The 11,267-nt window shown below is 42.1% G+C and overlaps 1 protein-coding gene across 1 annotated transcript; it reads right to left on the bottom strand.

The window, feature by feature from the left end:
- Positions 1-499: 499 nt before the first annotated feature.
- On the bottom strand, positions 500-10,848 carry LOC139608253 (ATP-dependent RNA helicase DHX8). The gene is made up of 23 exons (XM_071461792.1): positions 10,670-10,848; positions 10,289-10,374; positions 10,103-10,172; positions 9,698-9,789; positions 8,920-9,026; positions 8,344-8,724; positions 7,995-8,139; positions 7,702-7,908; positions 7,488-7,575; positions 7,154-7,251; positions 6,727-6,874; positions 5,997-6,178; positions 5,398-5,592; positions 5,041-5,226; positions 4,730-4,940; positions 4,450-4,631; positions 3,832-3,972; positions 3,549-3,704; positions 2,751-2,888; positions 2,421-2,549; positions 1,655-1,851; positions 1,383-1,562; positions 500-1,270 (listed from the first exon to the last, which is right to left on the bottom strand). The coding sequence occupies exons 1-23, from the start codon at positions 10,776-10,778 to the stop codon at positions 1,051-1,053; spliced, it is 3,648 nt and encodes a 1,215-aa protein (XP_071317893.1). The 5' UTR covers positions 10,779-10,848; the 3' UTR covers positions 500-1,050.
- Between the last annotated feature and the right edge of the window lie 419 nt (positions 10,849-11,267).

Here is an 11,267-nt window from a genome sequence, read left to right as displayed (position 1 = left end):
ATCTTCTAGTGCCTGACAGTATAGTATAGCTAGATTTAAATAGAGGTAAAGTTTAAGCATAAATAAGTAGCATAATGTTGCACATTTTGGGGTTTAATGTCACTGAACCAGGCACTTTCCTGGAAATCAAAGGCCCATTTTTACTCCGTGTTTTGAGTGTGTATTTACATAGACCAGACTCATGTTGTTTTAGTGAAGCATGAAAAGGAAAACATAATATAACACGCTTGAATGATGTGGCCTGTAATGGACCTTTAATATTTAACTATACCCATAAAGATAACATTTATCTTATCTTACAACCTATTGCTTGTGGATTTAAGAGTTTTATGAGCGGTTGTGAGCTTTTCTGTATCACTTTTTAAATTTCTTGAATCAAAGATGTACTTTTTTTTTTTTAACTTTTGTATGGCTTCAGTAAACAACAAAATCTCCCTCCCAGCAGTAAAATATCTCTGTGCATACCTTTCTATCTATTTCACAACAAAATCCAACAGACTTTGAAAAAAAATGTAGTATTTAATGAGAACATTTTCATAGTTTCACCGGTAAGTATACAAAGTACAGTCTCAGATACACAGACAAGTGAGTGAAAGTTGTCCCAGTTATAGTACAAAATCTATCAAACATAAACGTTCCATCCTTTAGGTCTGACCCCAAAGTATTGATTAGTGAAACATACAGGCGCCAGTATGATTCAATCAGGTCCTGATTTCTGCATAACGTGCTATTAAAATGTACAGTGCCAGTTCCAATAAATAGTCCAATTGTTTTTCAGCATCTCCTCACATAAGTTGGACTTTCAGAGTTTTCTCTTTCCTTCTGGTTTAGAGCTATAAAAAGTACATATCTCTGGGTTTTCTAAAATAATGACACTAAAACCTGGGCAGACGCATGAATTTAGGAACTTCAGGGGGCAAATGTACAAAGTGTACACATTTAAAAGGAGTGAATACACTGACACAAACTTCAATCAGCAGGGTCTGATCACATGCCCAGTGCTGCAACAGGACAATACACAGCTGATTAGCATCTGCAACACTGCACTTATCAACGCCGTCTGAAGGCGCGGGAGATCCTCCAAGCGTTGGGCTCCTCGTAACGGTTGTACAGAGGTTCCAGACGCTGCTGTTTCTTCTGCTTGCTGAGACGTGTGGGATCAGACACTTTGAAGAAGGCTGGAGAAAACTCCACCAGCCAGCGAGGGTCAATGGTTGTCACCTCTCGCATATATTCCTTGGTAGTTAGCACCAACTCATGGTACACAACCCTGTGGAGATGAATGGCAGGAAGTTAGAAGACTATTTTTATTGTCTAAATAGTTATTATACAATTTAGTTCTTGTCAGACTGATTCAAGTTTGAACTGGGGTGCTGGCGTACCACTCAGGCTGGCGGTTGAACAGAGCACTGGAGGGGTGAATGTATACAACTTGCTGGTCTATGAGGGTCCTGTAGCCCTCTTGAGGATCCTTTTTGGCTGCATTCCTGAAGAAACCACTGCAGATGGCTTTCTGGACTCGCACTGTCGCTTTGCCACAAGATACCACATCCAATTTATGTCTGAGGAGAAGAGAGTAGGTTGGACGTTCAAGAGAAATCAACAAGATTTTACAGAAATTTCAGATTCTGTTGCAATCCTGACTCCATCGTACCTATCCATGATACCCAGCATCTGCTTGCGGATGTCCTGGGCTCGGCGCAGGGAGCGAGCCTGGATGAAGTTCTCGTAACACCAGGGGTTGGAGAACTTGTTGTTCTTCCAGGAGTTGTAGACAGCCAGCAAGGTCAGGTGATCGCCCTCAGGTTGGTGGAACTTCGCCTTCTTCTGGTCAGCCAAGGCCTGCTTGTCCTATAAAAAAGTACAAGACCAGAATGAATGAGCAAAAGGTTTAAACATTAACATGCTGTATGATCTGATGTTCCCATTGGACAAATTGAGATGAAATATCATTGGACAAATTGCCTCCAAAGGACCAATAAACTGTTTAGTATAACTAAAACTGCAATAAAAACACACTGAACACTCTGCTCTGTTCCTGCCAGTGTGTAAAACCCCCAGAACTTTAGGGACAAAATTTCCAACTTAAGGATGATTCATTAAGACACTCTAGTCTGAACTCTATTTTCCTTAATAGTGATAAATAGTGGACAAGAGTTTGGGTTTTTGTGAACAAAGGAGCATTATTTAAGTAATTTAAAGAAAATACACCCTTGGTAGAAAAACAAGAACAAATGCAGGCTAAACTCTCTATACTGTATGTTAAGAAAGTATCCATTCATTATTTTCAATGGACTGTGACAAGCAAAGAAACGTTTTACCACTTTCAACAAAAACAATCAAGTATTTTCAGCCTGGTCTTAAATGAATTTACAAAGCAGCCGACTCATTTCAAGTGGACAGTTTTGTGCTGAGCAAACCTTAGGCCTGTAGAAGACATTCTGCACAGACAGCATTGAAACAATGGTGAGCATCTCTTCGCTGCAGCCCAGATGGACGGACATGATCAACATCTTACACAGCATGGGCTCCAGAGGGAACTCAGCCATCTAGAGGACAGAGTCACAGGAAATGAAAGATGAATATATTTGGAGTAATACAAGAAGGCAGGAGAGAAGTGAGGGCCAGAGGAGAAGAGGAAAAGAAACCACAGAATGACCTCCTCAGACTCACAATTAGTTTATTCAAACTATAAATTTTATAAATCTGATATAGATTCATATTTGCCCCTAAGGGAAAGCATTACTTACCCTTCTACCCAGCCTTGTGAGTAAGCCTTCATCGTCCAGAGCTCCCAGAGTGTAGAGCTGCTCCATGGCTGTGATGAGAGTCTCCATGGGAGGAGCATCCATGAAGTCAAAGGACAGGAGGTCATTGATGCCCATGGCCTGGTGGAAGCAACACAAATACATTAGTAAAGAGATAAATGGCTTCAATTCAAACCTAAAGTTCAAGAGTTAGAAAGTTTAGCTGCATATTTCCACTGCATAAACTTTTAGTTTTCTTTTTATATTATTATTATTCTCTCACTTGGTACTGCATTGTAAAACTGTAGGCAAGAGGCATTCATTCACTTTGATGAACTAATTACTTCTTATGGCCAAATAAAGTCAGCAGGTCTGGCCATAATCTTAAAACTATGATTATTCTCAGAAATAATGAGTATGGAGACACTTCAGTAAGATGCTTACATTGGGTGTGACCATATGTTTCAATGAATGGGACATTATTTATTCATAGAAACATAAAATTCCCATACATTTGGAGCTGCAATCATGGTGCTGCCACCAAATGCCTGTTTACATACTGACCTGTGACTTCACTTAAATGCACTCCATGTCTCATACAGAATCCTGCACATCACAGGGTCAATTATGGGACAGAGGGAGATGTTATGCATCTTTAAGAGCTCCTGCCTGATTGATCATAAAAGCCCCTCTGTATCCTCCAAATACAAAATTGTTCCTTTCCTTTAACATCTAATCTACATTTATAGCACACAATCAAGTTCTGTGTGGGATAATCAGCCCAGCGTGTTAACACTTCACCTTCAGAGACAGCACGGTGCTGGCCAAGTTGGTTCTCTGGATCTCAGGCACGTTGGTCGTCAGCATCTCATCTCTGTAGGCTCTCTCAGTGTAGAGCCTATAACACTTGCCTGGGCCTGTTCTGCCGGCTCGGCCTGCTCTCTGCTTGGCCTGGGCCTAATATTGGAAAGAGGAAACAAACTCTATTCAACCAGACCTTTTCAAATATTTTTTAATAAGCCATTTAATTGCTTTCACTGTTTCAGACCAATATCAGGTTTATCAGTTTTGATATGTTGTTTACCTGTGAGATGGGAGTCACCACAAGTTGGTCGATACCAGTCTTAGAGTTGTAGACTTTTTGCTTGACAAAGCCTGGGTCTACAACATAGTAGATTCCATCGATGGTCAGAGACGTCTCTGCAATGTTTGTGGCAATGACCACCTACAGAAAATAGGAGGAGGACATAAAGATTATCCCACATTTGCTTCACAAGTCAAACAAATATACATAAACATCACTGCCTATCAAACTCAGCCTGGGTTTAATTGTTACATTTGACATTGTTTTAGATTTGGTAATGTAAGTCAGTAAAATTGCTTTTTTAAAAGTAGAAAACTTAATGATCCCAAAAAAATAAAATCTAATAAAAAAGCTTAGCTGAAGATCCATTGGGACAAAATTATAAGAACATCCACAAAGACTATAGTCTGAATATTTAGCAGGACATTTCATACATAATGAAGCATTATGTAAGTGATCTTAACCAAGATGACAATGACATAAAATCCAGAACATATTTTTGGACCAGGATGCTTCAAATGTAGACCATGCATGAATTTTAGTTACAGTAGTTTTGATATAAGAACATAATGGATATATTTCCCATGGGTTTAAAAGACTATTATTAAATGTAGGCACCTTTCTGCTGCCTGGAGGAGCAGGGTCAAAGATCCTGGTCTGCATCTCACTGGGCAGAGCAGAATAAACTGGCAGAATAATCAGCTCAGGAACATCAGGCCCCAGTGACTTCATCCGCTCATACAGGATCTCGCAGGCCGTGTCGATCTCTTCCTGTCCCGTCAGAAACACCAGGATGTCACCTGGACAGAGACGAGGGAGACAGAATGTTGATGTGGACTGATGTGAGAGTCTGATGGTGAAACAAACCCCTGTGTTTTCAAGATTTCAAAAATCATACCTGGAGGTTCAGTCAGATGGATCTGCATGACAGTGATGAGACTGGCATCCAGGTAATCTGTCTCAGGCTCTTTAGTGTAAAGAACCTCCACTGGATACGTTCTGCCTGGGATGGTGAAGATGGGAGCTTCATAGAAATACTGAGAGAACTTCACAGCGTCCAGTGTAGCTGACGTTACGATCAGCTTCATGTCGGTGCGTTTCTGTACAGTCTGAAATACAACTACAATACTCAGCATCTCTTTAAACCCTTCCTCTCCCTCTCCGCTGTGAGTGCACATGAATATATGAGAGCATGCTCGTCTCTCTCACCTTCTTGAGCAGACCAAAGAGAACATCAGTGTGGATTGTCCTCTCGTGAGCTTCATCCAACATGATAATGGCGTACTGGCCCAATTCAGAGTCGATCAAACACTCTCTCAGCAGCATACCGTCTGTCATGTATTTGATTACTGTCTCAGGGCTAGTGCAGTCCTCAAAACGGATGGTGTAACCCACCTGGAACAACAACAACAAACAGATTAAACACAGATGCACTCTGGAATAGGTGCCTGAGGTGGTGGGAGATTTCTAACACAACATGTTGTTTTGATTCAACAACACGGCCTGTCGTTTATTAATGTTAGTAGTTTTCATTTTCTTCTGTATATCAGGGGGTAGGTGACTGACCTCTTGTCCTAAACAACAACCGTACTCCTCTGAGACTCTCTTGGCCACTGACATGGCGGCCACACGACGGGGCTGCGTACAGCCAATCTTCCCTCGGGTGGTGTAGCCTGCCTCTGCCAGGTACTGAGTGATCTGTGTGGTCTTACCAGACCCTGTCTCTCCAATGACAATCAGGATCTGATTGTCATGAACAGCCTGTGACAAATTAACAAGAAGACAGCAAAAGTTACAAACTGACACTTAAATGGCAGCCAACAGAACAAAACCAACAGAACAACACTGCAGACGATACCACCACCTGCATCACAGCATCCAGCCACACTGCTGCAGGGGCTGTTTGATATCATACTTCATACCAGAGAAAATTAATTCAACCTAAATGAGCACTAAGACTGAAATGTGGTCATTTACATCTGGCAGCTGTTTTCATTAGCTGCACCTCAAAGCGTAAATGTGCTTAAGCATCAACATCTGCTTGTTAAAGGATAATCACATTTTCAGTAGAGCCCAATCAGACTCACTTATAAACTCCTGCGTGAAGCATCCAAATACATCTCTGAAAATGTCTCTCTGGGTTTTGTTTCTAAACTGTAACGAACCTGAATGAGCTGCTCCTTCAGCTTGTAGATAGGCAGGCTCTCCCTCTGCTCCAGGATGGAGAGCTGGGTCTTCTTTCCATAAGAGGCCTTGTTGCCCCCAAAGGCATGTTTCTTCCACTCTGGGATGTCGTTGGGCATCATACCAATGCCTCTCATGTTGGCTGCAATCTGCCTACCGTCAGCTGTAACAGGGGAGTATAAGAGAGCTTGATAATGAAGAGAGAACTGTCCATTTTTAATACAAGTAAAATGTCATATCTGCATCGTTATGGCAGGATAATGCCCACCCTTTGAAATCATTTGACCACCTGGGGCCAAGCAGGGCACACAGGCGCACTGAACCATGGCAAAACTACTCCATCCGGCCAGAGTGAGGGCTGCAGGAAGCCAGATAACCATCTCCATTTCTGGCAAGCCTGAGGGGTACTGTCCCCCATCATGGAGGAAGTATCATGCCCGACTTAGACTTGGCTGTGGTTTTCATAAAGGAGGCCTCATACAGAGACTGCATTTCAAAATTAATTCTCATATCTAAAGCTCGAGTGCCAAAAGCAAAGATAAAACTAAACCATATTAAATAAACTCTGGAGACAGTGATAAGATAATAAAAGTGCTCATTTCAAGCTAGCAGATGTTTTTAGGGCTATAAACTGATTTGCTGAATCCTACTTCAGCATCAACATCTGTGACTTAGACATGACTTAATATGCACATCTAATGGATTTCTTACCGTCTGGCAGCGGGTCAACCCAGTGTTTGTTCAGCCCCATGGGGATGGAGTCCATCTCTGCCTCACGTGCAGCCTGCTTCAGCTCTCGTCTCTCCTTTGCCAGAGCACTCTGCATCATGGCCGCCTGGGACAGAGAGCCATCTGGATTCTATGGACAGTAGAGGAAAGACATGGGGATCACTTTAGGGTTGCATTTTAATAGACTATAAATGCTTTTTATATTGAAGTGTGTTGGTGTTGAGTCAAGTCAGCTGGAGAAAGATATTCTGATGTTTTCTAATATTCACTCTGCTGGTCATTTCCATCTTCCACAAGTTCTAAAGTAGACAATGATGAACCAAAATCTGACAATGAATTGCTCAATAAATGATTAATTTATTTATCAAGAAACAGCATATGAGGATATATATGATGAGGTATAATGGACCTTGACAATCTTGACAGGGCTCATGTCCATGCTTTGTTTGGTGTGTCCCCTCAGGAATGGAGGTTCCTCTTCAACCAGCTCAATTTCCAAGTCTTCATCTGAATGAGAACAGAAACAAACAAACAATCAGTAAGCAGCTCACTCTCAGTCATATTTCACATCAGTGTAAACCAACAAAAAAACTTCAGATTAATCAAATATTTAGTCATCAAATCAAAGTGTGACAATCAAGTGTTACAACAATAAGAAATCTATTTAGTGTCTTCTACTTAAGACACATAAGTATTCTTTTATTAAACTGGTCGTGTGATTGGAGGATACAACAGTCTCTTACCCTCTTCATCATCAACTTTTGGAAGGATCCCCGTCTCGTCATCAAAATCAGGGAACTCTTCTTTGGACAGAACATTGGCAGCGATCATCTGTGAGCAGAAATCAGGATGAATGCTGGCATATGATAAAATAAACTTTCAAAGTCTCCCCTCAAGGACTTAAGCAGCTTCTGCCACTTTGAACTGTGTGCAGAAATCCTTCCTGTATAAACCCACCTGTTTGATCTCCCACTTCTCTGGGTCAGAGATTTTAGTGAGCCTCTTGCGCTCCAGGGTGTCGTCCTGCTCCAGCTCAGGGGCGTGGCCAAGGTTCAGGTTGCTCGGCCGGTCCGGATTCCTCATGGAGATCTCCTCCCCCCCGTCTGGGCCTACGTTCCTTCTCCTGTTGGGATTCAGGTCTTCTCCTGTCTCCTGGTCCACATCCTGGCAGAGAAAGAGGAGGAGGAAATTAGAAAACTGACGTGCTCACAAAGGAGGGAAAAGCAGTCTCTAGCTGAATGTTGTCTTACCTTCATACTGAGGCTGGTCTTGGAGCCAGTGAACGAGAGCACCTTGACTTTGACCCTTTGACCTTTGCTGACAACATCAGCCACATTGGCCACACGGCCCTCTCTGCGCAGCTCTGAGATGTGGACCAAACCCTCCCATCGTTTCCTATATGAAGAGAACAACAACACAGTCCACTTTACTACCAGTTTCACAGACTCAATAACACTGTTCTCTCCTGGTAACATAAGATCCATGTGTGCACCCAGCATCATACTAATTTATGTGCATCCTTAGCACAGTCCTCGACAGCTGCATCCACGACGTTAGGCTAAAGTTGTGTTAACATCCCTGTGGTCATGTCACACTGACCTTAAACCCTCCAGCTGAACAAAGCATCCAAATTGCATGATGCTGGTGACTTTGCCATTGTAGATGTCTCCGACAGAAGGCTCCTCTGGTGGAGGGCGGTCCACATGTTTGTCCTTCCAACGGTCCGAGTCTCTGTCCTGATCTTTTCTGGGACTAGGTGAACGCTCGGTCCAGCGGGAAGATTTGTCTCTTCTTTTGCCACGATCTCTGTCTTTGTCTCTGTGCCGATCACGGTCTCTGGAGCGAGACCTGGATCTGGAGCGTGACCGAGAACGATGTCTCCTCTTCCTGTCTCTGTCCCGATCCCTGTCCCTGTCTCTGTGCCGGTCTCTTTCTCTGCTTCTGCTGCGACTTCGGCTGTGGCGTTTGCTCTTCTCTGACCTGCAAGAATAAAAATACATCTCAAGCCACTGCTGACATGTAGCAAAACAATCAAATTCACACAAAAACCTTCAGAGTGCATGTTTACTGGGTTGTGATATTTCATACACTGTGTAAGCATACACTAATTACATGTAAAACTTCTTTTTCGAGGAGGAAAATAAGAATGTGAGCCATGTTCTCAGTCAGTCTCACCTGATCTTGCTGCTTTTCGAGTCTGTCCCACTGACACTGGGCATGAACATCTCCAGCTCTTTCATGGCATCAGCTGCAACTTTCACATCATCTTCATCTAGCAACCTCTGAGGGAGTAAGTCAAACAGAAACATCAGCAACATACTAACTTTTATCTTTCACTAGTTAACATCTTTGTTTAGTTTTCATATACCTACTCATTAATATTAAGTTTAACTACAAGCAGGAGCATTGATAGGATATCACAGGTTTTGTAAACACTGGCAACTCAGAGGAATACGCTTCAATATGGTGTAAGAGTGGTCCTATTTCTAACTTTGAGAAAGCACACAATATGAGCTTCAATGGAAGTCCATCAAAATGAAAAACATGGTACACACAAATATTCATTTTCATGAAATTAAGGCACACAATATAAAGCATCATCAAGAGCGCAGAAGCGATATTTCAGCAAAAAACTAGTGCTGAAAGGCGGGTATCTGGTTTTCTCATGACTTATAAGCAGTAACTTCACATACATTTGCAAAAGATTAGTGATATACTGAGGGTTGGGTAACAAAGTGGAGCCTCAGCCTCTCCAATGAGAGAATGACACATGTACAGCAGGTGTAGACATGAAATGTGTAAACTCACAACAGTACACGCATGAATTTACAGCACCACAAATATGCATTAAGTGTTAATAAGAAAAACTTGACAACATTTTTAGTAATGGTGGCATTACAAGTTAAACATATACCACCTACAAACAATGCGTAGTGTGTGTTAAGTGACGTACCTTTGGCGCAGGATCATTTGCTCTACAAAGTGCAGGAAACAACTCCTTCAACCTCTCCTTTTCTGTCTTCGGCTTGACAATAGCTTCAGAGGCTGAAGATGGGATGGATATTCATTAATTGGAGTTTTGATAAAGAAGTAACGCCTTATAGCATTATACATAGGAATTACAGATATGCAGCAAATCTATGGTACAAATAGAGAAACTATAGAAGTTGATACTACACACAACCCAAACAGTCCCCAAACCCTCACTTCCTCATTATTGATTTTACAATAAAATATAGGCCTATCTCTGATTAGCAGAGACGCTTTTGGCTATCTGTCAGGATACTGTAGAAAGCACAGTATAGTGACCAAACAACTGCTTTTGTGACGCTCTTACTCAACAGTGATAGCAACTTACCTTTACTTGTAGATGCGGATGGTGGCCGCATAGTCTGTATGAGCCTGAGCAAATTACTGATGAGAGAATCCTACAACAACCACAACAAATCAGAAAATAAACAAAACGATCAGTTACACAGCCGGGGTGGCTAACAGATTTACACCACTTCATATCTGCTGATGCAGCTTTTAGTGTTGAACTTACCGTGAATTCAGCTCCATTTTGGAGCAAAAGACCTTTGAATCCATCAAAGGTCGGTTGTTTTTCAGCGAGACTGATGACAAATTCAGCTGCGAAAGGATGAAATGGTAAGTGAACGGTGAGCTGAACTTAAACGCTGGACTCCAAAGTTACAAAAATGACACGAATCAAACAAGAAACACACAAAATATAAGCCTACGAATCTAGCTGACGATACAGAAAACACGTTACAAGGAAGTTTTACTGCTGGGAAAACACGGTACTTTAAAGTTCTGTCGAATAAAAAAAAAAAACTATGGCTAGGTGGCTAACAACAGCTAGTTAGCAGCTAGTTAGTGGAGATTTCTCGTAAATGGCTGCTGTTCTCAGACACAAAATACACACCTAAATCCTTGTCATTTATCCCCAGATGGTTGTCGAGCTCCGTGCAGACCTTTGACACCAAAGACAAATATTCAAGCTGCGATAACTCGTCAACTCCACCTTCTGCCATTCTCCACGATTCTTGTTTTTGTTCGGGGGAGCTAAACGACGGCAGTCATACTGGATGTGGGCAACTTCCGCTTCCGCCTTTAACGGAAACACGTAACAACAGGTGTTCCTGTTTTGGCCCTGCTCGCCGCAGGATGGCGCTAAAATTCCTAATAATGAATTTACAATATCACCGCTGTTGATGTCTCCACTGTGAAATATCAGTTTGTCACCTGGGTTTAGGTGGCAGACTGTAAAAATCTGTGTGGTGTGAAAGTGATTAAACGAATCAAAAACATCTCTGAGAGAGGGAGGGTTCAGGCTTAGATAAGCAGATAGAGCTTTATTGGCATTGTCCAAGACAACAAAATTACAGAAACCTCCTAGTGCACAGCACGTAACAGAACACAAAGTGCAAAGTATATGTACTGGGCTTGTGCTCCAGTTATTTCACACTTGGAGTACATACAGTGCATTGAAAAATGCATAAAGGTACTAAGGGTATGTAGTG

Source organism: Trachinotus anak, unplaced genomic scaffold (genome assembly GCF_046630095.1).
Source record: "Trachinotus anak isolate AG129_WGS33_773 ecotype Australia unplaced genomic scaffold, CSIRO_AGI_Tana_v1 ptg000025l, whole genome shotgun sequence".
Classification (NCBI taxonomy): Eukaryota; Metazoa; Chordata; class Actinopteri; order Carangiformes; family Carangidae; genus Trachinotus; species Trachinotus anak.
Note: the sequence above shows the minus strand (reverse complement) of the source record. Positions and strands in the feature narration are given on the sequence as shown.